The 23,750-nt window shown below is 40.0% G+C and overlaps 1 protein-coding gene and 1 long non-coding RNA gene across 3 annotated transcripts in view; both read right to left on the bottom strand.

The window, feature by feature from the left end:
• LOC125784414 (uncharacterized) overlaps nucleotides 1–19,259 on the bottom strand; it is a 182,683-nt gene extending 163,424 nt beyond the window's left edge. Inside the window, exon 1 of the long non-coding RNA XR_007427209.1 lies at nucleotides 19,174–19,259. This is a non-coding gene — a long non-coding RNA (uncharacterized LOC125784414). The remainder of the gene's footprint in view (nucleotides 1–19,173) is intronic.
• LOC107196951 (raftlin) overlaps nucleotides 1–23,750 on the bottom strand; it is a 181,854-nt gene that overhangs the window by 148,230 nt on the left and 9,874 nt on the right. For both annotated transcript variants that reach the window (XM_022679877.2, XM_022679876.2), the window contains exon 2: nucleotides 1,552–1,727. In XM_022679877.2, the coding sequence (XP_022535598.2) occupies nucleotides 1,552–1,696 (145 nt within the window). In that variant the 5' untranslated portion in view covers nucleotides 1,697–1,727. The remainder of the gene's footprint in view (nucleotides 1–1,551; nucleotides 1,728–23,750) is intronic.

Raw genomic sequence — 23,750 nt, forward strand, 5'->3', positions numbered from 1 at the left:
ACTGAAAACTGTGAGCATCATTCCGAGCATCATCAGTCTGAGGATTTGTGAAGCAGCAGGTAATCGAACTGTAATTTTTTCAGTCGGCGTCAGGCCGTTTCAAAGTTACGCTGAGGGAATCTTTCCTCAAGAACTCTGACGGCTTCTTCATGTGATCTTTCCTAAATAAGATAATGGAGCAGAAGACAGACATGAATCTAAAGGCAGACATGGACTCAGCTTTAGGGATGTGTTTCAGCAAGAAACTGAGGATTTTTCCCAAATCAGAAAAAGATGAAAAAGCAAACGTTTTTCACAGGAACGCCCAAGCAATTTTCAACAAGACAATGCAAAACCACACGTTGCACACATTACAAAGTGAGATAACTAACTTTAGCAATGAGCTAGCTAACCGTGGCAACAAGCTAAAACTAAACTAAAATACTATTGTTATTGGGAACAGGACTAAAATTAGCAATGATCTACCTAACCTAAGCAATGAGCTAGCTAACCATAGCCACCAGCTAACTAAAATTGTAATTTTACCGGGGAGAAAACTAAAGCTAGCGACAAGCTAGCTAAGCTTATTGACAAACTAGCTATACTAATGTTACCAGGGAGAGTACTAAAGCTAGTGACGAGCCAGCTAACCTTAGCAACGAGCTAAATTACACACTAATATTAACAGGAAGTGAACTGAAGCTAGAGAAGAGTTAGCTAACCTTAGCAACAAGCTAGCTAAAGTACTAATGCTACCGGGGGGAGAACTACCATAAGTGATGAGCAGGCTAAACTTAGTGATGAGCTAACCTTAGCGATGAGCTAGCTAAAACACTAATGCTAACAGGGGGAGAACTACCATAAGTGATGAGCAGGCTAAACTTAGTGATGAGCTAACCTTAGCAAAGAGCTAGCTAAAATTCTGATGCTACCGGAGGGAGAACTACCATTAGTGACGAGCAGGCTAATCTTAGTGATGAGCTTGCTTTAGCGATGAGCTAGCTAAAATCCTAATGCTACCGGAGGGAGAACTACCATTAGTGACGAGCAGGCAAATCTTAGTGATGAGCTAACCTTAGCAAAGAGCTAGCTAAAATCCTAATGCTACCGGAGGGAGAACTACTATTAGTGATCAGCTAGCTAATCGTAGCGATAAGCTAGCTAACCTTAGTGATGAGCTGTTTGAGGGCAACTCTTAACAGGATTCAAAATTAGTCTCGACTCTGCCTTGACATGATTTCAGCCTCATTTGCAGAAGCTTTTTTAGACTTAGCATTGAGTCTAGTTTTAACTAATATTCTTGGACTTCTCTTGGACTAAACAATGTAATAGTGGTCTTAACCAAATTCCTAGTGCTTACACCACAGGCTTACTTTTGGTTATCTTAGTCTTGACTCTATCTTGAGTCATTCTTCCCTTTTATTTGATCTTAGTCCTCACTAATAGCTTTCGACTTGTCTTGGAGTCAACAAAGGTGGTCTAAACTTCAATTATTGGTTTGTCATTAACCTTTAAGTGGTTTCTCACAAAGCGACAAATGCGGTCTAAGGTAATATAATGTCCACAGCTTACCTTCTCTTCCAATCAGAAAGTCCAGGTGGCAGTATGTGTAGGCCACGCCAATCTTAGTCTCCACCTGCGGCCTCTTGAGGGTGGAGTATATCTTCCCCGGACTGTTGTCGTCTGTCTGACGGATCTTCCTCAGCCCACAACCCATCGTTACTGTCCAACTTTGCTCTGATCCTCAACTAGAGATTGAAGAAAGAAAGACAGAGACAGAGATGTTGGATGGGTAACCTTTGTGGAAACTGAAGGCAGAAGGTTCCTCATGACCATGAGGACAGATGGCAATCAGTGTTTCAGTTGTTTAGGCCCCTTACTTTGGTTTCATTCTGACTAAAAACACGGTGTTCTAATTTTAAACCTGTTTATTTAGAGAAGTGAGCTCCGCGCAAAATGTACTTTTTCTTTTTTTTTCAACAGAAATCACTGAAAAACATCACCCACCTCTGCAAACCTCCACACTTCCACCCAGATGCTAATCTATAGAGATGAGCTTCTGTTAAAGGGGATTTTTCTTAAGAAGGGTCTATAAATACAGTACTGTGCAAATGTCACAGCTCCCTTTATTTATTTCATTTCCAAACAGTACAAGATTTTATATAGCTTGGAGAGAAGATAATCCACTTGTGGGAGGAAGGATAAAGTCAAAGTTTTTCTTTTTTCAGAGTTTCCAACACTGGAATAAAAAAAAAAATATATATATATATATATATATATATGGGGGTAGAACACTGAAACTAAAACACCTGGTTTAAGAGGACAATAATTTATTGTGGTGATGGACAGTTCTGGTGGAAACAGGAGAGTTGAGGTGCACATTGAATTCTGCGTGATTTGATCAGCTGTGGTTTTATGTTTTTTGGATACAATCCGGATTAGCACCCGAACATCCCTTTCAGACAGCTTCCTCTTACAGCGTCCACAGTTAATCCTGTTGGATGTGGTTGGTCCTTCTTGGTGGTATGCTGACATTACTCTGGATACCGTGGCTCTTGATGCATCACAAAGACTTGCTGTCTTGGTCACAGATGCTCCAGCAAGACGTGCACCAACAATTTGTCCTCTTTTGAACTCTGGTATGTCACCCATAATGTTGTGTGCATTGCAATATTTAGAGCAGAACTGTGCTCTTACCCTGCTAATTGAACCTTAACACTCTGCTCTTACTGGTGCAATGTGCAAATAATGAAGATTGGCCACCAGGCTGCTCCAATTTAGCCATATAACCTCCCACACTTAAAGGACATGTGTTTCAGTTTCATTGTCCGACCCCTGTATATGTATATATATATATATATATATATATATTTTTTTTTTTTTTTTTTTTTTTTTCATACAAGATATGGACATAATCTCAATAAATTGTCCTGACCTTGATTTTTTTCACATTTTGTCACTTTACAACCACAAACCTAAATGTATTTTATTGAGATTTTAAGTGATAGACAAACAAAAAGTAGTGTGAAGAAATTGTGTAGTAAAATAAAAACGATACAGTTTTAAAAAATTGTATCAAATGAAAAATCTAAAAAAGAAGTGTGAAGTGCAAAACTATTCAGTACTCTGAACCCCCTAAATAAAATCCAGTGCAGTGAACTGCCTTCAGAAGTCACTGAATTATTGTTAATAGAGTCCAGCTGTGTGTAATTTAGTCTTAATATAAACACAAACACCTCAAAAAAAACAAACACCTTCTGTGAAGGCATCAGTGGTTTGTTAGAGAACACTAGTGAACAAAAAGCATCATGAAGACCAAGAAACTCACCAGACAGGTCAGAGATAAAGTTGTGGAGATAAAGTTTAAAGCAGGGTTAGGTTTTAAAAACATATCCCAAGCTTTACACATCCAAAAGAGCACTGTTTAATCAATCCATCATCCAAAAATGGAAAAAGTATTCTACAGCTACAAACCTATCGAAACATGTCCATTCACCCAAACTGACATATCAAGCAAGCAGAGCACTAGTCAGAGAAGCAGCCAAGGAGATCCAAAAAAGGAGAAAAACTTGTGATTGGCTCCTTAACCCTTTCTCATAATAATAAAAATAGTGTGGGAGGTTTCATCATGGCTAAATTGGAGCAGCCTGGTGGCCAATCTTCATTAATTGCACATTGCACCAGTAAGAGTGCAATGTTCAATTAGCAGGAATGTTCAATTGTTGAATTGTTCAATGTTCAATTAGTGTGAATGTTGAATTATCAGGGTAAGAGCACAGTTCTGCTCAAAATACTGCAATGCACACAACATTACGGGTGACATACCAGAGTTCAAAAGAGGACAAATTGTTGGTGCACGTCTTGCTGGAGCATCTGTGACCAAGACAGCAAGTCTTTGTGATGCATCAAGAGCCACGGTATCCAGGGTAACGTCAGCATACCACCAAGAAGAACTAACCACATCCAGCAGGATTAACTGTGGACGCTGTAAGAGGAAGCTGTCTGAAAGGGATGTTCGGGTGCTAACCCGAATTGTATCCAAAAAACATAAAACCACGGCTGATCAAATCACGGCAGAATTCAATGTGCACCTCAACTCTCCTGTTTCCACCAGAACTGTCCGTCACCACAATAAATTACTGTGCTCTAAAACCAGGTGTTTCAGTTTCATTGTCCAACCCCTGTAGGTCAAGTGTCAATGAGCTTAACAAACAAATGTTGTGTTCCAATAATTAGTGCTAAAGGTATTTAAATCAATAAATAGACAAGAGTGCCCAAAGTTATCCACATGCCTAATTTTGTTTAAAGAATTATTGCACACGTTCTGTAAATCCTATGAACTTCATTTCACTTCTCAAATATCACTGTGTTCATCTGCTATATGATATACAGTATTTAACTTAAATTGCTGATCTGAACAACCAATGATTTATAAAGGAATATCATGAAAATTATCCGGGGTCCACTGTACAGAGGTGGAAAAAGTACTGAAAAATTGTAATTGAGTAAAAGTACCTTTACCTTGCTAAAATTCTACTCGAGTAAAAGTAAAAGTACCCATCTAAAAATCTACTCGAGTAAAAGTAAAAAAAGTACTCAATTTAAAATGTACTTTGAGTAAAAGTTACAGAGATACTTTTAATTATTTGATGTAAAAAAGTAAAACAAATCATAAATTAAATAGTTTTTAATGAACTATTATTCCACATAATAATTTGGAACTTTTAGACAGTATTTGTTCAGACCACCCCATAAAACATTTTCAAGAACAAGAGGCAACAAGGTTTCTATAATCCATTATGTTCATATAGGTGACTATAAACTGTTTTTACAGTTTTAAAGTTCATTATTATTTTTTAACTTCCCATTGCTATGCTTTAACTGCAATTTACATGTTTTTTTAACATTCAAAAGATTGTTTAACCCTTGTGTGGTGTTCGGGTCTGTGGGACCCGTTTAATTTTTCATCAAATGATAAAAAAAATATTTTTTTCTAACTCAAACTCATTGGCATTGGCTCATTTTTTGTGAAAAACATACATCAAAACACATTTTCGATAAACACACACTGTACACCCCCCCCCCCCCCCCCCCTTCCCCTAACCATTTATATTACATACAGTATGTTTGGCCAAGGGCTAATAAACATTGCTTCATTTGTAAATTTGAAACTAAACAAATGTTCTACTCATATCTTGAGTTTAATTCATTTTCTTTTACATTTTATTAAACTAATAAAAAAAGAGTAGCACTTTTTAAAAGAAATGTACATAAGAAAGGTAAAGGGCAAATATTAACCATGTAAGCTGTTTATATTGCTTGTAATGTAGGTGAAGCGAGCGTGTGTAAAGCATTTTAATGTAAAATTGATTAATTTTGCTGAATTAAATACAAGTAACAAAGTAAACGAATGACAAAAATATGAACACCACACAAGGGTTAATGATAAAAATACTTGCTACCACATGCTTTTGCAGGTTTGATGTGGAAGTTTTGAAAGCTGACCCAGCAGGAAAGGCACATTTTCATTGCATGAGGACGTTATTGCCTCGGTATTCCACGTGTGAGCATCCGTGTGCCGGTGGATTATTATTTTTTTTTATTCAGACAACTGTTTTTCTCCCAGCTTTTTATTTTTTACTCAGTAACGGGGAGTTTTCCAATGTAGCAAAGTAAATAACTTGTGTCAAAATCTACTTGAGTAAAAGTAAAATTACCTATTTTAAAAACTACTCTAAAAATTACAAATTACTCATAAAATCTACTCAATTACAGTAATGTGAGTAAATGTAATTCATTACTTTCCACCTCTGTCAATGTACATGTATATATATAATTAATAATTCAAATTTTTAATGGTAATATCCTCCACGTTTTAATTTAGTATCTTCTTTTATGGTGTTTTGTTTATTTGGCTTTATTTATGCCAACCACTCTGAATTGCCTTTGCATATAAAATGCGCTATAAATAAAGTGGAATTGCCTAATGGACACAGAATCCCCATAAAATAAAAAACAATAGTGTTGTTTTGAAGATTCACAACTTCTCTAGAGAGAAAATGAAGCTGACTGGTATAACTCTACAGCGGAGACTCCCCGGACTGCAGTTTCAGACTGAAGAGCAAACCCGTGTAATGATAGTGGAAGGCATTACGGATTCTTTTTCCCAACAGTAATGTTTTATGTAGTGCCCCTGATTTTCTTCCAGTGTGGAGAACCAGCTTTGATGACTATTTCTGTTCATTTTAATAGCGTTCTACACTCTCAAAAATAAAATAAAAAAAATACACTTGGTGCCATTAAAGACTTAGGGCCTTATTTAATATTATCTTTCTCAAATTCTCAAATTATTTCTCTCAAATTTTTAATTTAGAAAGTTTTTTAGCTAAATTTTGATTAGCTTGCTGGTAACACTGCAAGAGGAGGAGGGTCATATAGTCAAGGAAGTCCATATATATATATATATATATAGGACATTGTGGCTGTAGAAAAGTACACAAATAAATAAAACATTAATTTAAAAAATAATAATTATTAATTATGGGTATGACGATTTTCAGTTTGGAACAGGTGACAGAAAACTTCAAGATAGTTCGGTCGGTACAATTGTGAAAAAGGTTAGTCTGGAGCCCTATTTCTCTTCACAAGACAAAACCGCACAAAAATACTATTGTTAATTAACTTATTTTGTTCTTGAGGAGAGTCTAAATCACATTTATGTTGATTGAATTTATGTTCTTAAAGCACAGAACTGTTTGAGGCTGGATGATCTTTTCTGGAGCAGTCCTGATGAGTGCCAGTTTCATCATAACGCTTCTTTTATGGGCTTTGTGGTTCTTAAAGCTCCACTAGGTAGGATTAAGATTTTGTGCTCGTGGGCTCCCCCTACAATTGTAGAGTGTAATGAATGTTTCAGGCGGATTAGTTTCTCTTTCTCGTTTTCTGGCTTTCACAGACATATTCAATCTCTTTCCAGCTTCTAACAGAGTGTCCGTGTGTTAGTTTGTAAAGAATGAACCAGTAGTCCTTGTAGAACTGTTAGAACTAAAGGTCGGAAAGCAGGTCGCAGTTCTCGCGAGCGTTGGTCGTGGCCGCCTCGGAAAACTTACAGAGTCTGGTTTGAGCTGAGAGGAGCTCCGGCACAGACACGAGAGCACCACTAATCCTCCTATTACACCTCAAAGCAGCGCTGCAGTGAGTTTCACTGAGTACTTTGTTCTTTATTTAGTTGAGTAGTTTTTACTATAATCTGGATTAGAACATTACTCAAATATTCACTATTCACTGTATACCTGTAACTCTACCTCTTCACTACTTTATAACTGATGCTCCCAAACACATTAAATTAAGAGACAAGAAATTAACTCTTGATGAGTTCAGCACAGCTGTTAACTGAAAGCCATTCTATTCCTGACATGTAATCGAGAAAATCTAAAATATATATATCATATTCTGGTTAGTTTAACAACTATTTTTTTCATATGTTTTCAGTCTTCAGTGTTTGGATGACTTTGGTATTAATCTACAATGCTGACTTTTTTTTATGCTTGTCTTTTTCTCTTATGGTGTTTGTATCTGCCATAATGTTTACAGTACACATAGCATTCCTTATTTTCTAATTAACATGCAGGTAATTAAGGAGCCCCATCATTTAGGAACCCTGACTTTAGGATCTAACAAGCAAAAAAAAAAGATGTCTTCAATTAGAAATTGTTGTTTATTTAAAAATTTAAGAACTATCTTTGACCCAATTATTCCAAAAAACAACTTTTACAACTTTTCGACAGTAAGCAAATAAACATCAGGAGAATAGTTTCAAACATACAAAACACAAAAATTGGTTGAGAGTTTTGTATCTGGCCCATGTTTCAGTCTGAACTGGCTGTAGAAACCTTTGAATGGGATTCCCACACTCTTGATTTCAATCAGTTGAGTGTTGAGTGTTGTCATGTGACCACTAGATGATACAGCACTGTGTCCATATGAGGCCAAAGGGTTAAAGTTTTGCAAAATTATTAAGTATAATGGTGCAGAGAAGCAGAAATGTGATGTCCTCATATATATATATATATATATATATATATATATATATATATATATAAAGAAGATATATATATATAACATATATATATAAAGTGTCCATACCCTCACTTTTCATTGCAGGGAACCAATCTAACAGTAACATCACTGTCAAACGTCCGGCCCCCTGTGTTTAAGAAAGAAATTACCAATAAAAATCGACTTAATCACTTCTGACTGCCACCAAATAAATAAATAAATGAAGTAAATGAGCTCCGGCTCTTCGCCGCCGTCTGTCTGTTCCTCCAGCAGGGAGGGAATAAATAGCCAGGGAGAGTCCTGAGCCTTCACACGGCGAGTCCCGCTCCCCTCCTCAGCCAAATCTGTTGTGACAGCGGCTCGACAGTCAGGCGGCCCGATCTGATATCACCCATTGTGGCCGGCTGATTAAACGGCAGGGGAGCAGGCTGATGGAAGACGCACTTTATTATGTCCCTTTCTAATTACGCCGCGCGGCTTTGGGGGCGGCCCGCTAATCTGGGAGGCGGCGCTGTCCGAGGCCGCGAAACGAGAGGCAGGTAATGAGGTGAGCGGCCAGAACGGAAAGGTGAGAATCAATCACTCGCAAATCAGGGGCTGCATTGTTCATTAAAGGAGGCGAGGTACGGCGAGACAGGCTTTAATTAGGACCCCGGCGAGGAGCCTCGCCGCATTCGGGAACGCCGCCTTCAGAACCCGTGTTTTCCGCCGCGATACGAAGATGAATAGATGTGTTTTGTTACCCACGCCGGCTCCGGACCCGTCGGGAAAATTGCGTCTCTACTGGAGCGATCATGTCTGAGGGACGGGTGACCACCTAAACAAATGAAATGAGCCGTGAATCATTACAGAGGGACGTTACAGATCTTCCCACAGCGCACTGCTTCCCAACCATGGTCCCAACAATTTAGCGGTTTCCTCGCTTCAGCACATCTGATCCAAGTACCCTGCTAATTACAGCGAGTGCTCAGCCAGAAAACTAATTTATGCAGTGCTCCTCCAGTGTTTACCCCAGTTGTAGTCCATGAGCCAAGACATGCATGGAGGTAGGACTGTACTTAAGACTGCTTTTGTCTTGTTCATTGACTACAAGTCCAGATCAAGTCAAGACTGAGCCTAGAAGAGCCAGAAACTCAATAAATAAAATAACCCAAGCCTCAACTAGTCTTTAACTGCTGCCTGTCTACGCTATACAGCTCTGGAACAAATAAGGAAACCAGTGAAGCAGTTTATCTGATTTTGCTATTTATAGGTATATGCTTGAGTAAAATGAACATTGTGGTTTTATTCTATAAACTACAGACAAAATTTCTTCCCAAGAAATATAAATATTGTCATTTAGAGCATTTATTTGCAGAAAATGAGAAATGGCTGAAATACAAAAAAAGATGCAAAACTTTCAGACATTAAATAATGCAAAGAAAACAAGTTCATATTCATAAAAGAAATCAATATTTGGTGGAATAAACCTGCTTTTTAATCACAGTTTTCATGCATCTTGGCATGTTCTCCTCCACCAGTCTTACACACTGCTTTTGGATAACCTTTTTCCACTCTTGGTGCAACAATTTAAGCAAAAATTGCCACTCCGGGTGCAAACAAATTCAATTCAAGTGTAAATCCTCCCCCTTTATACTTGTATTAAAGAAAATGGCAAAGAACTACTAAAACTACACATTATATAATGGTAATATTGTGGTTATCGTAGTTGTTAACAAGGAAAATACTTATGCGACAGAGTCAAATTTATGTTAAAATTAGGACAAGATAAGCTTGTAAGATAAATCAGACTGAGGGAGACCCAATACCTCAAGTTCAAGCCCAATTCAAAAAGTTAAAAAAGTCCAATTAAGAGAAAGACAATGTCAAGACTAAGTCTAAAGTGGCCAAGACCAACTGAAGACAGAGTCCAACCTAGAGTGAAACATGGGCCAAGACCAAGTCTAAAGTGGACCAAGACTAAGTCAAGACAGAGTCAGATTTAGAGTAAGAAAGGGCCAAACCTGAGTCAAAATAATTAGACAGGATCAGTCTAATGAGGCCAAAACCATATCAAAATCCTTCAAAGCCATGTCCAGTTTGACTTTTGTAATTACTTAGTTAATTACTTTGTAGTTACACTACAGGTTTGAGTAGGATTCGTATCTCTGTTACATCTACTTCTAACATCTTCTTTGTTTGTCAGACAGAAATTGAATAGTGAAGTGAAGTTTTTGGCCTGTAGTTGCCACATCAGTGCATTCCTAAGAAAGTACTAAGTAAAACTGCAAACATCAGCCACCAAAAATGCCCTCACTGATTACAATTGGGGACGGGGAAAATTGCAGCAAGCGGGTTTATTCTGATTCGTGCTGAATTATCACTTCGACAAGCCCTGCCTAAGAAAAGCTGGGTGTGTCAGAGCAGAGAAAAAACAGAGAAAACAGCAAAACATTCAGGTTAGGCGCAGTACTTCAGGACTTCAGGACTGGCATTCAGTGCCGTAGCGTTCGTTACGCCTTGCGAGCAATCAGAGACGGAGTTTCATGCTGACTGGTAATTTTCTTCTTTTTTGGAGGGTTTTTTTTTTGTTCAGCTTGCTCCGTGGCATCCCTCAGAGCCAAGAGAAGAGTCGAGAAGCTGGAGAAGGAAAGAGGGGAAAGAAAGAGAGGGAGAGAGCAGGAAAATGACAAGAGAGAGCAACAGGGAGACAGAATAAGAGAGAGAGAGAGCGGGGGGAACTGGAGAACTGAAAGTACTAAAAAAAATAGTAATTCCGCTCCAGCTCTCCCTCAACAGTAATCTCTCCTAAACTGCCGCCGAGGACTTCTTGCACTCAAACATCCCCTGCCAATGAAAACATCAAAACTGTTCAGTCATCAAAGCCAGGGGAAGAAAGTGGGGGAGAAAAAAAGCCCCTAAAACACAAGTTTCAGATATTAGGAGTAGCCCAGAGTGGCTCTCTCTGAAATCTCTGCACGCTCGCAGCTTTAGACGATGGTCTCTGGAGGGCCGGAGGCGCGTTCGCCGTGTAATCTGGAGGAGTGGGAGCAGCCTGAACAAAGCTGGAGAGATTGAGAGAAGAACCAGAGAGAAAAACAAGACTGGATGGAGGGGCCGCTATTTGCATAGCCTGTGGAGACTGGAGGGAGGTGAAGATGGGGGGGAGGGGAGAGGTATTTTTAGAGATGACGGAGGAAGTGGGAGATGTTTATGATCTTTCAGAGAGACTACTGACTCCCTGAAGTTGCAATGCTACACGACGTTCTTGGCAGCCCTTTCTTTTCGTCTCCTCTCAGGGCCAGCCTCTCTGCATCTCCCCCCGGGCCGCAGAGATTGACGGGGAAAGGGTTGGCTGCCGGTAAACGGTGTGCACCGTGGGTAGTTGAGGAGGAAAACAAAAACAAAGCAAAAAGGTTGGAAAAGAAAATAAGTGCCTTTGAACTTCTCTTTGAAGGTCCCAGACGCTCCGGCAACTTCCGTCCACGCTTCCACGGTGAAGAGATGCTGCTCTCTCCCTGGTGTTTTAAAGGAAAGCCTGAATGCTCGTGGCTCCTTTCGCAGACAATCATTTGTTCCACCTCCGGTTCGTGCTTAGCTTGCAGCTTCTCCAGTTCGCTCCGTGTTAACTTGGGCCGCGAGAAATGTTTTCAAAAGCGACCGTCTTCCCTGGCGAGCCTCGACTGCGGAGAAGTGATTCACCAACGGGATATGCTAATACCACTTTCCCCAGAAATTCATTACGGCTCCTCCTTGTGCCGTTTCCCAAAAGTCTTGCCTCGTTAATCGGATCGTAACAGTTAGAGGGAGCGTTCAAAGCGAGACCCGGCTCCCCCATCTTTTGATGATCTTGGAGGGGTAGCCTTTCGGGAAAGAAAGAAAGAAATAGAGCCAGAAGAGCAAAGAGCAAATTCAATAACGGCGGGTCTGGAAAGGACAAGGTTTCAATGTCAAGCTCTTGGCTTATACGGCTCTCTCTGAGCTCAGTCAAGCAGGCAAGCCAGCATCTACAGATTGAGACCCGTGACCAGAACCAGTCTGTTGTTTCCAGTCGTGGTACAAACTCAAGGCTCTTAAGAGGGGTATTGAATTCTGATGCTGTAAGATCTTGGTCCAGGGTTTCCCTCCCTCCCTGATTCAACCCAGCAGTTCTAGCTGTGCTGGAAAAAAATCACCAAACTGTACTAAATCCTGAGGATTAGGAGAATCTACTGATCACATAGAGCATTTTCACACTAGCCTAGTGAACTTAGGAGTGTTTGGTCCAGTGTGAAAGCAGTTTTTAAGTCCAGGAGTTGTCCAGAGCACAAGTCTCTGGTTCTTCTGATACTGGAGATCTGGGTTCGCTTCTGGTATGGAAGCTATCTGCTCCCAGTGCCACTTGTGCGGTTGTGTGATTGGTTTGCTATGCACTGATGAAAGTGGTGGTCTGGGAGTGAGGAGTGTTCAGGTAAATTTCTGGCATATTGATATATTGGCGGTGAAAAACACAGGTGCACCACTGACTGATTTAAACCCTGACAACATTCAGCCATTAGACGTTCATTGCTATCTTGGCAATGCACAGCGCCTGCTCAACTCACCTACACCCCCACTCATTGAAACACACACACATACATACACGGATGCATAGCAAAAGCACAGCCCCAAGATAGTATACATCAACAATAAACAGAATATTAAATAAAATAACATTGCTGTTCCCGCATCTTCACAGCGTGAACAAGAAGGTCAGTTTCCTTTACTGAGAAACACAGAAGCACTGCACCATTAAAATAGCAATCTGACAAAGTCAGAGTGAAACTGGCTTTTAAAGAGAAAGGCAAGTGACACTCTGAGTGATTCAGAGAATTAGTGAAAGCCTTTTTTTGCATTTTGAGCTGTGCAAGGTTTATTTTCCAATCGTTATGATAGCAAAGGCTAACTAAGATTGACTCCCACTTCTGTTGTAATCTGCCCCACCCCTGTCTCCGCCCAAAGCACAGACACATGGACAGCACAGTGACAGAGGAGATATCCCCCAATGTGTGTACCCTGTTTAATCTGCACTGCACGTCCCATTGAAAACACTGTTTGCAAATTTTCAACATTTGCATGTTAATCACAGAATATAGTTGTGATTAATCTGATTTATTTTATTAACATTGCAAGATTATTATCGGTACATCATGCAACATAAGTCCTAAGTTTAAGAAAACCCTGTTCTATTGATCCTGACTCTTACTAAAGCAACAAACAAGGCCAGTTCCCAACATGAGGTGCAGTTTCCTGCCCAGTGCTTTTGTCATATCAACAAGGAGGCCGGCCTCCGGAGCTCAGACTGAGCAGGAGAGACCCTCTGTTTGGACTCTGTACTTCCTTCCTTCCTTCCTTCCTTCCAGAGCTTCCTGGTGCATAACGCCCCTCACCTGGGGAGGAATTCTCAGAGCGTTGCTTTATATGTGTGTTTTACTGTACTGTACAGTGTTCAGTGTGTTTGATGGAGGGAACAGGGTTCTGCAGGTATCAGAACTCCAGCACAGCAAAAAACTAAATCTAAGGAAGTAAAATTATTATATTACTTTCAAGGCAACAAATCTTATTTTTTCTCTGATAAGGGTTTTTTGTCTAACTAAGCATTGTGTAAGTGTGAGATTATTTGCTTATTTAAGTAATAATGATCTTAATCATTTAGAAAAACCAGATCAGGAGAATATCTCGCTATCTTTAATAAACTCCTGAAGACAGAGCTCTTCAAAGAGCACTTACTCTCCTAACACCTCTAACTAACTACCTTCCACTACCAGATCAGGAGAATCTCTCACTATCTTTAATAAACTCCTGAAGACAGAGCTCTTCAAAGAGCACTTACTCTCCTAACACCTCTAACACACTAACTACTTCTAACTTCATTTCCTTCTTCCCCTCCTTCACTCCTCTATCCTATTATTTCCCTTTGACCTCCTTTAAGCCCTATCTAAAAAATGTTTAACTTCTATTATTTTTGTACTTCACTATTGTAAGTCGCTTTGGACAAAAGCGTCTGTCAAATGTAATGTAATGTAATGTAAAAGAAGTAGAAGTGGCTTAAACTTAAAATAAGCACAAAAAGTCACCATTCAAATTATTCTGTTTCTTGTGTCCAAATGTAAGCCGAAAAACAGAGATATTTGCTTGATTTAGGGGTTACTTCATTCATTTTGAGACTTTGCGATTGCTTGTTATAATAAATCTTACTAAGAAAATTTTGCTTACCCCATTGGCAGTTTTTTTGCTTAACATAAGCATAAACATCTCAATTTACATATATTTTTGTCTAGTTTATGCCAATGGATTTTTTTGCAGTGAGGTTACTAGGGGTAGTAACAGGGGGCATGTGACAGGAACTCAACAAAATGATGATGAGGATGATGATGAGTCACAGTCAAAATACAGTCAAATCGCTCAACACAGCTGGAGGGGGCTGGAAGAACTGAGAGCAAGAAGGAGGAAGCTAGCAAGAAAAAAGTGGAAATGACTACATTCAGTATTTGGAAGCTTTTACGATAAAAAAACAGCAACTTCTGAGGTCAAACTTGTGCCATGACTTACGCTGTTTGGGGGATTTGTAAATTGAGACATTCTGCATCAGTAGGTTAGAAATTGCACTTCTGCACTGCAAAAAAAAATCCATTGGTGAAAACTAGACAAAATATATGTAGATAAATACGAATAAACTGAAATAAAGCAAAAAAAAATCTTAGCAAGATTAAATTAAATAACCTCAAATAACTAATCTAAAAGTCTCAAAATGAGTGAAGTAAGACTTAAATCTAGAATTAATCTCTTATTTTCTGGTTTATATTTCCAAATAAGAATAAGAATTAATAAAATAAGGTAAAAATTCTAAGAAAGTCTGAATAAAATAATGATAAATTCTACTATAAATAAGTAAAATAATCTAACCCATACTGTCAGTCCTGACGCTGTCAATCTGCCTTCTCTGGATCCTGAACTACACAACAACGACTCCAATTCCCAGCATGCACTTTTTTTCAATGATATTCAAATTTTTTGAGATGCAGCCTTGCTACTTTTGCATAGACCAAGAACTGTATGTAAACTCTTACTTAAAAAACACCATTTTTAAAAGCAATCTTCAGTGAAGAAAATGTTCTATGTGCGACCATGAAGTGATATCTTCTCTTCTACACTCAAAAACAAATCTGAAATCGATTGACATTTTCCGAATGATGTTTTTCATTAAATTCCCATTTACACTACCTTTCAAAAGTTTGGGGTCACTCAAACAATTTTGTGTTTTCCATGAAAAGTCACACTTATTCACCACAATACGTTGTGAAATGAATAGAAAATAGAGTCAAGACATTGACAAGGTTAGAAATAATGATTTGTATTTGAAATAACATTGTTTTTACATCAAACTTTGCTTTCATCAAAGAATCCTCCATTTGCAGCAATTACAGCATTGCACACCTTTGGCATTCTAGCTGTTAATTTGTTGAGGTAAGCTGGAGAAATTGCACCCCACGCTTCTAGAAGCAGCTCCCACAAGTTGGATTGGTTGGATGGGCACTTCTGGCGTACCATACGGTCAAGCTGCTCCCACAACAGCTCAATGGGGTTCAGATCTGGTGACTGCGCTGGCCACTCCATTTCCAATAGAATACCAGCTGCCTGCTTCTGCTGTAAATAGTTCTTGCACATTTGGAGGTGTGTTTAGGGTCATTGTCCTGTTGTAGGACGAAATTGGCTCCGATCAGGCGCTGTCCACTGGGTATGGCATGGCGTTGCAAAATGGAGTGATAGCCTTCCTTATTCAGAATCCCTTTTACCCTGTACAAATCTCCCACCTTACCAGCACCAAAGCAACCCCAGACCATCACATTACCTCCACCATGCTTAACAGATGGCGTCAGGCATTCTTCCAGCATATTTTCGTTTGTTCTGCGTCTCACAAACGTTCTTCTTTGTGATCCAAACACCTCAAACTTGGATTCATCCGTCCACAACACTTTTTTCCAGTCTTCCTCTGTCCAATGTCTGTGTTCTTTTGCCCATCTTAATCTTTTTCTTTTATTAGCCAGTCTCAGATATGGCGTTTTCTTTGCCACTCTGCCCTGAAGCCCAAAATCCCGCAGCCGCCTCTTCACTGTAGATGTTGACACTGGTGTTTTGCGGGTACTATTTAATGAAGATGCCAGTTGGGGACCTGTGAGGCGTCTGTTTCTCAAACTAGAGACTCTAATGTACTTATCTTCTTGCTTAGTTGTGCAACGCGGCCTCCCACTTCTTTTTCTACTCTGGTTAGAGCCTGTTTGTGCTGTCCTCTGAAGGGAGTAGTACACACCGTTGTAGGAAATCTTCAATTTCTTAGCAATTTCTCGCATGGAATAGCCTTCATTTTTAAGAACAAGAATAGACTGTCGAGTTTCAGATGAAAGTTCTCTTTTTCTGGCCATTTTGAGCGTTTAATTGACCCCACCAATGTGATGCTCCAGAAACTCAATCTGCTCAAAGGAAGGTCAGTTTTGTAGCTTCTGTAATGAGCTAGACTGTTTTCAGGTGTGTGAACATCTAATCATCAATTAGCCTTCTGAGCCAATGAGCAAACACATTGTACCATTAGAACACTGGAGTGATAGTTGCTGGAAATGGGCCTCTATACACCTATGTAGATATTGCACCAAAACCAGACATTTGCAGCTAGAACAGTCATTTACCACATTAGCAATGTACAGAGTGTATTTGTTTAAAGTTAGGACTAGTTTAAAGTTATCTTCATTGAAAAGTACAGTGCTTTTCCTTCAAAAATAAGGACGTTTCAATGTGACCCCAAACTTTTGAACGGTAGTGTATTTTCATTTCTTTCACTGAGCTCTGAAAGAGAAATTAATAAACAATTTATTTTAAGGGGCATTCAAGGCGTTCTGTGTGTGCCGATAGAAGAGCAAGGAGGGTTAAAAAACCTCTCTCTCTCTCTCTCCTTCTTTCTCTCTCTCTCTCTCTCCCTCGCCAGGCGGGGCGAGAGACACTTCGCCTTTTGTTCAGCGTGAACCCAGCACTCCCATCCTTTCAGCATCGCAAGACCTGGCCATGGCCATGCTGGAAACCCAGACACGGCCGATGGAATTGCCATGGGAACCGGCCCCTTGACAACGATTTCATACACAGGAGAATAAAGGACAAGCAATATCTCTCCCTCTCTCCCGTCCCTCCTGCCTTTCATCCCTTTCTCCCTCTCCTTCGCTCTGCCACTCCCTTCCCTCTCCAATTTAGATTTTCCCTGCACTGTTCATCTGGACAAATATATATATTTCTGCTCTGCTATTCTGCTCACTCTTTTCACAGCACTGGTATAATTCCACACCTGGAATTATTATAAAGAGTTGCAGTCATTGTGTATCGTGATGCTCATTGCTATCTTACACCCCATAAACAGTCTATTTTCATGCCTTCCTCATCTGCATCGATTAAACAGCAACAGTGCTTGTGAATAAATCTTCGCTGATGGCTGTGGTGGTCTGAAAGTGAGAGGTGTGTTCAGGTACATTTTTGGGATATTGCTATCTTGGCAACAGAAAACACAGTTGCACCACTGACTGATTTTAAACCATGACAACAGTCAGTAGTCAGATGTTCATTGCTATCTTGGCAACACATGAATGCGCCATGCACGCTCAATGCACACCTGTTAGACAAACACAACTTTTATTAATGAATGAATGAATAACTGAAGTTAAACTTATATAGTGCCTTTCTAGAAACCAAAGGATGCTTTATAATCACATTTTTACACACAATCATTTATACTCAACACTCATCCACACACCAGTGAGAAGCAGTAGCCAATAGCGCACAGCGTACTCTCAACCGGAAACAACCCCGTCCACCTGAAAGACTGTATCACGCACTACAGCATTTTCCCAGGACAGAGTGCCAATCCATATCTGGGCACACAGTCATATATATACATTTTATACACACACAATCATATACAATACACATACTTATACAAATCAATTTGGAGTATTACATTTTTCTGGGTAATTTTAGAGTATGCAATTTACCTAATCTCCATGTTTTTGGAATGTGGGAGGAAACCGGAGTCCCCGGAGGAAACCCACGCAGACACAGGCAGAACTTGGAACAGGTAAACTCCACCCAGATAGGGACTTGAACCCAAGACCCCAGTGCTGGGAGGCGAACGTGCTAACCACTAACCCACAGTGCCACCAACTTTTAAATCAACAATAAACAGAATATAGAATAAAATATCATTGCTGTTCCAGCAAGTTACATGCTGATTGGTTTATTTCACGTTACGGCCAAAAACACCCATGATTATTTAAGAGAATTAGCACATGCGTTGGTGTATTTTGAGACACACAATGTGTACTTTTCCCGTTGTTACGATAGCAAAGACACACTGACACGCCTCCAAACAAGCTGCACGGTTCATGGTTAACAGCTATAGATCACGAAAAAAGCCAATATGGGCCCTGTTTTAGCAATCTATAGCGCATTGGTCAATTGGGTATTGCACAGCCGGTTTTAGGGCGGGTTGGTGTGTGTTTGGTATCGTGAGGGCACCAATTACATTAACTAATTCTCTTAGTTAATCAAAAGTGTGGCGCTTTTGTGCGTCCCCATTTACTTTTCAACTAAAAAAATGCTGATTTCTGTGCATCACTAATTATAAAAGGGTATATTGGGGGAACACATGCACATTTTGCCTCGATTGTGTTCAAAAACAGCATGTGCGCATTCCAGAGGAATACTCGTGGCATGATCTAAATTCGCTCCCAGCCATTTCTTCATTACAGCAAACCCAGGCCAAGTTCTTTCCCTCCCAAATAGACTATTGACATGTCCTTCTCCAACATTACTGGATCAATGGCGGCACAATTTTCCCGACCACCCATTACAAACTGAGTCGATTCGTCTTCGGGAAATAACAGGCTCGGGCCCGCCGCTTCCTCAGACCTCTGGCTAGACTTTGTTTTAGAGCCGCGGTTCAGCGAGCAAAAGTAATCCACACACTGCCTTTAAACTGAGCCACCGTTAACTAATCTCAGAAAGACTGGATTATGTGCTTTCTGACTCTGTACTGAACTGACATGTTGTTTAATGAATCACAAACACTATTATAGGGGTCGGACAATGAAACTGAAACACCTGTCATTTTAGTGTGGGAGGTTTCATGGCTAAATTGGAGCAGCCTGGTGGCTAATCTTCATTAATTGTACATTGCACCAGTAAGAGCAGAGTGTGAATGTTCAATTAGCAGAGTAAGAGCACAGTTTTTGTTCAAAAGAGGACAAATTGTTGGTGCACGTCTTGCTGGAGCATCTGTGACCAAGACAGCAAGTCTTTGTGAAGCATCAAGAGCCACGGTATCCAGGGTAATGTCAGCATACCACCAAGAAGGACCAACCACATCCAACAGGATTAACTGTGGACGCTGTAAGAGGAAGCTGTCTGAAAGGGATGTTCGGGTGCTAACCCGGATTGTATCCAAAAAAACATAAAACCACGGCTGATCAAATCACGACAGAATTCAATGTGCACCTCAACTCTCCTGTTTCCACCAGAACTGTCCGTCACCACAATAAATTACTGTGCTCTAAAACCAGGTGTTTCAGTTTCATTGTCCAACCCTATGCACAGAGTTAGAGACAGCAGCCTCACTAAGACCTTGACCATCACTGTCTCATCAACTGTCTGCAGGAAATCCCCTATAGCATAGCATTAGCAGATAATGAGAGCTTTGATTTATAGTAGCAAATGTGCCCCAATGTCAAACACGCTTCTACACCAATTTAGGAACAATTTAAAAGGTTCCTTAAAGAACAAACGGTTTTCCTTGCGTATAAAGAACAACAAACAGCAAAAAAAAAATGTACATAGCAAAAAACTAAATCTTAGCAAGTAAAAATTAACTATTTTCAAAGCAATAAATATTTGTTTGTGTTAGTTTAAGATTGTTTCACTTATTTTAGACAAAATTTATCTTATTCTCGCTTACTTAGAATTTTCAGCTTATTTTAAGTCACTTGAACTCAAATTAAACACCAAAAGGCACCAGTCTAGTCATTTTGAACCATGTGTACAACTTTAAGCCACAAAATCAGTGATTTTTAGCTTGATTTAAGTCTTACTTCACTCATTTTAAGACGTTGTGATCAAGTATTTATGTCTCAATTTATATCTATTTTGTCTACTTTTTGCCAAAGGATTTTTTTGCAGTGTAGAAATATATACAGAGCAACTCCTGAAGAAAACTTATTTCTGCAGTAATACAGAAATACAGTTTTCTTCGAGTTTAATAAAGGCTTCTTCAAATATTGACTATTGACACCTGTTTGATAGCGATATCCTTATAAAGCAATTATCTGCCGATGCCAGACAGCAAACTCCTGACAAATCTTGACTCTGTGTGATGAGACAAGTGTCAGGAAATGAAGAACGCAGTCTTGGCGCGAATCACGAGAGCATAATCCATTCAAAGTGCCAGGTTGTGTAGCGCGAGAGGAGCAGAAATTACCATTCATCTTCCATCAAGACGCCCAGCTAACGCCAGCACCGCATCAACCGCCCCCCCCCCCCCCCCCTGCACCCCCCCTCCCCAACCCAACTCCACCATCCGCCCACTCAGCCCGGTGAGGCGGCGGCGAGAACGCGAAATGACATCTGATTTGTAGGCTGCCTCGTCAGAAGAGAGAGTCTACTTTTTCTCCTGGAGTGAGAGCGCCGTTCAAGGAACACTGCGGGAGAACCACTGCCCTAATTACACGTTCAGAGAGAGCTCTTTCTCACGGAGTCTTTGGAAAAGATGAGGACAGAGGGGGACATATATATATATATATATATATATATATATATATAAATATATATGAGGATGAAGCGTAGGATAAAAAAAGACATGTAAGACGTCAGTCACTTCAAACTCGCGTCCACACGGTACGCAGTAATTGAGTTTCCAATGCACCCAGGCCTTCCAATTAGCCAAATTAGATTTAATTGGACGCAAGAGATGGATCCTCCGTCCTAATCAGGTTACCAAAATATTGGAGCTTTCGCTTCCATTAATCACGCGTTCGCTCAAACACCGGAGAACAGCTGCCGGCTCCGCCGCTCAGGTACCGGCGACCGCGCTCACAACAAGAGCAGATTTAGCAACATTTACAGATTTAGCAGCGTAAATGTTGATGGTCTGACGCGAGACCCTCGGCCTATTACTCATTAACACGAGCCCAACACACCGCCTTTACCAACAGACAGATGGAAGACACGGTTAATTGGTTTTCCAGCCTCGGGGAGCGCCATTGTGTTTATATCACACTACTAAACCTGGGAAAACGTGCCAAACAGCGAAATATACAACCTGATTCATTAAAACACATACGGTCACTTTATTAGAAACACCTACAAACACTTTGGGGAAAGTAAGTGTTTCCAATAAAGTGGCCAGTTAGTTGAAGTATGTTAGGGGTTTCTAATGAAGTGGCCAGTTAGTGAAAGTACTAGTGAGGGGGCTTCTAACGAAGTGACCAATGAGTTGAAGGAACAAGGCAGGTGTTTCTAATAAAGTGGACAGCAAAAAAAGACGTATTACTGGTACAGTGAGTGGAAAAAACAGGTGGTGTTTCTAATTGCAAAGAGATGTTTCTAATAAAGAAAATACCAGGCAGCTTTTTTTAATAAAGTGCATACATTTACTGTGTTTCTAATAAAGTGGTTAATGAGTAGAAAATACAAGAAATGGTGTTTCTAATAAAGTGGCCAGTTAGGAGGCCTAAGGGGGGCGTTTCTTATAAATTTGCCAAAGTGTCGAAATGACCAGGTTTCTAATAAAGTGGCCAGTAAGTAACAGTACTAGTTAGGGGGTTTCCAATAAAGTGGCCAGTGAGTGGTAAAAACAGTTAGGGTTTTTCTAAAGAAGTACCCAGTGAGCTGAAGGTACAAGGTAGGTGTTTCTAATAAATTGGCCAGTGAGTGGAAGTACTAGCTAGGGTGTTTCTAACAAAGTGGCCAGAGAGTGAAAAATATAATGCTTCTAATAAAATGGGCAGTACGTAAGTCTTATATATTTGCCCGTGTACCAAAAGTACCAGAAAGGTGTTTCTTATAAAGTGACCAGCAGGTAGAACTTATTACTGCTGATTGTTTAGTCAGGTTTTATAGTAAAAAATGTATAAAAAAGGCATACATTTACTGTGTTTCTAATAAGGTGGTCAATAAGTAAAACGTACCAGAAAGGTGTTTCTAGTAAGTACCAGAAAAATGCTTCTAAAATCAGTGTCTAGTAAGTGAAAAAGTACCAGAAAGGTGTTTCTAATAAAGTCTCTAGTAAGTAAAAAAAATACCAGAAAGGTGTTTCTTATAAAGTGTCCAGTAAGTAAAAATTACCAGAAAGGTGTTTCTAGTAAGTAAAAAGTACCAGAAAAGTACTTCTAAAATCAGTGTCTAGTAAGTAAAAAAGTACCAAAGAGGTGTTTCTAATAAAGTGGCCAGAAAGTAGAACTTATTACTAGTAATTGTCCAATGAGTGGAAAAAACAGGCTTTTTTTTTTTATAAAGTGACAAAAAAGCATAAATTTACTGTGTTTCTAATGAAGTGGCCAGTTGAAATGACCAGATTTCTGATGAAGTGGCTGTAAGTAAAAAGTACCAGAAAGGTGTTTCTAATAAAGTGGCCAGTGCGTGTATAACATCATGTGTTCTCTATAATGCAGTACGGTCTGATCAGCTGTGAGATCTCAGAGAGGTGTGAAGCTGCTGAAGGTGGTTTCTGATGCTGTTCTACATGCAGACGTGTTTACAGATCATGGTAACTCAGGTCTCAGACTGTGTACCGACTGCACCCAGACTGAGGCCAGAGTGTGAGACGTGATGCTGAACCGTTAGCCACAAGCTTATAGCGCTAGTTAGCGCAGTTAGCCTCGTCTGCAATAACTACATCCCCTCTTTTTTTATTAAATAGAGGGTATTGTGGGTAAAACAGGAAATTGCTCAGATTGCTGGAGTCTGGTTTTTGGCTGAACTATCACTTTAAGATGGCGAGACGCCGCACGGAGAACGTAGAGGAGCCGCTGGTGCCCAGTAGCTCTCGATGCTCCAGATTCCACACTGACAACGGATCCTCTGTGCGTGTCCTCCTGAGGCACACGGCCCAGCATGGCCAAACACTGTCTGCCTCACAGGCAGCCACTGGAACTGATTAATGACAGTTTGCCCCCGCCACCCCCACCCATCTCCATTTCCCCCCCTATTTTCTTCCATTGCCCCACATTTCTCTCTTTCCTTCTCCTCCCTGCACTCTTACAAATGAAGGTGCCAAAAAAAAGGGAGGTCTTTGGGGCGATCCCAAAGACAAACCAAGAATCTTTCAGCAGACAGTGATAAATTGACCTAAATTTGACCAGAGACAAGAACTAAAACAATACAAAATGGTTAATATTGATTTTAGGGAGGTTTTAAAGTTCCCAAAAAAAAGCACCACATCATCTACACCTAGCAGGTGCAATACGTCAGTCTGATGTTAGAAAAACTACTTTACAACAACTTAACAAAACCCAATGCTCTACTCTTCTTAAATTTAAAAACAACATTGGGTTGACATCAAGCACCAACATTAAACAGACATGACATTTTCGCTGAAATCAAAGTTATAGATCTGTCAATTTAACCAATACTGGGTTGACACCAAGCTCCATCCACCAAAAACAACATTGAGTTGACATCAAGCTCCA

This window comes from Astyanax mexicanus, chromosome 1 (assembly GCF_023375975.1).
Source record: "Astyanax mexicanus isolate ESR-SI-001 chromosome 1, AstMex3_surface, whole genome shotgun sequence".
Lineage (NCBI taxonomy): Eukaryota > Metazoa > Chordata > Actinopteri > Characiformes > Acestrorhamphidae > Astyanax > Astyanax mexicanus.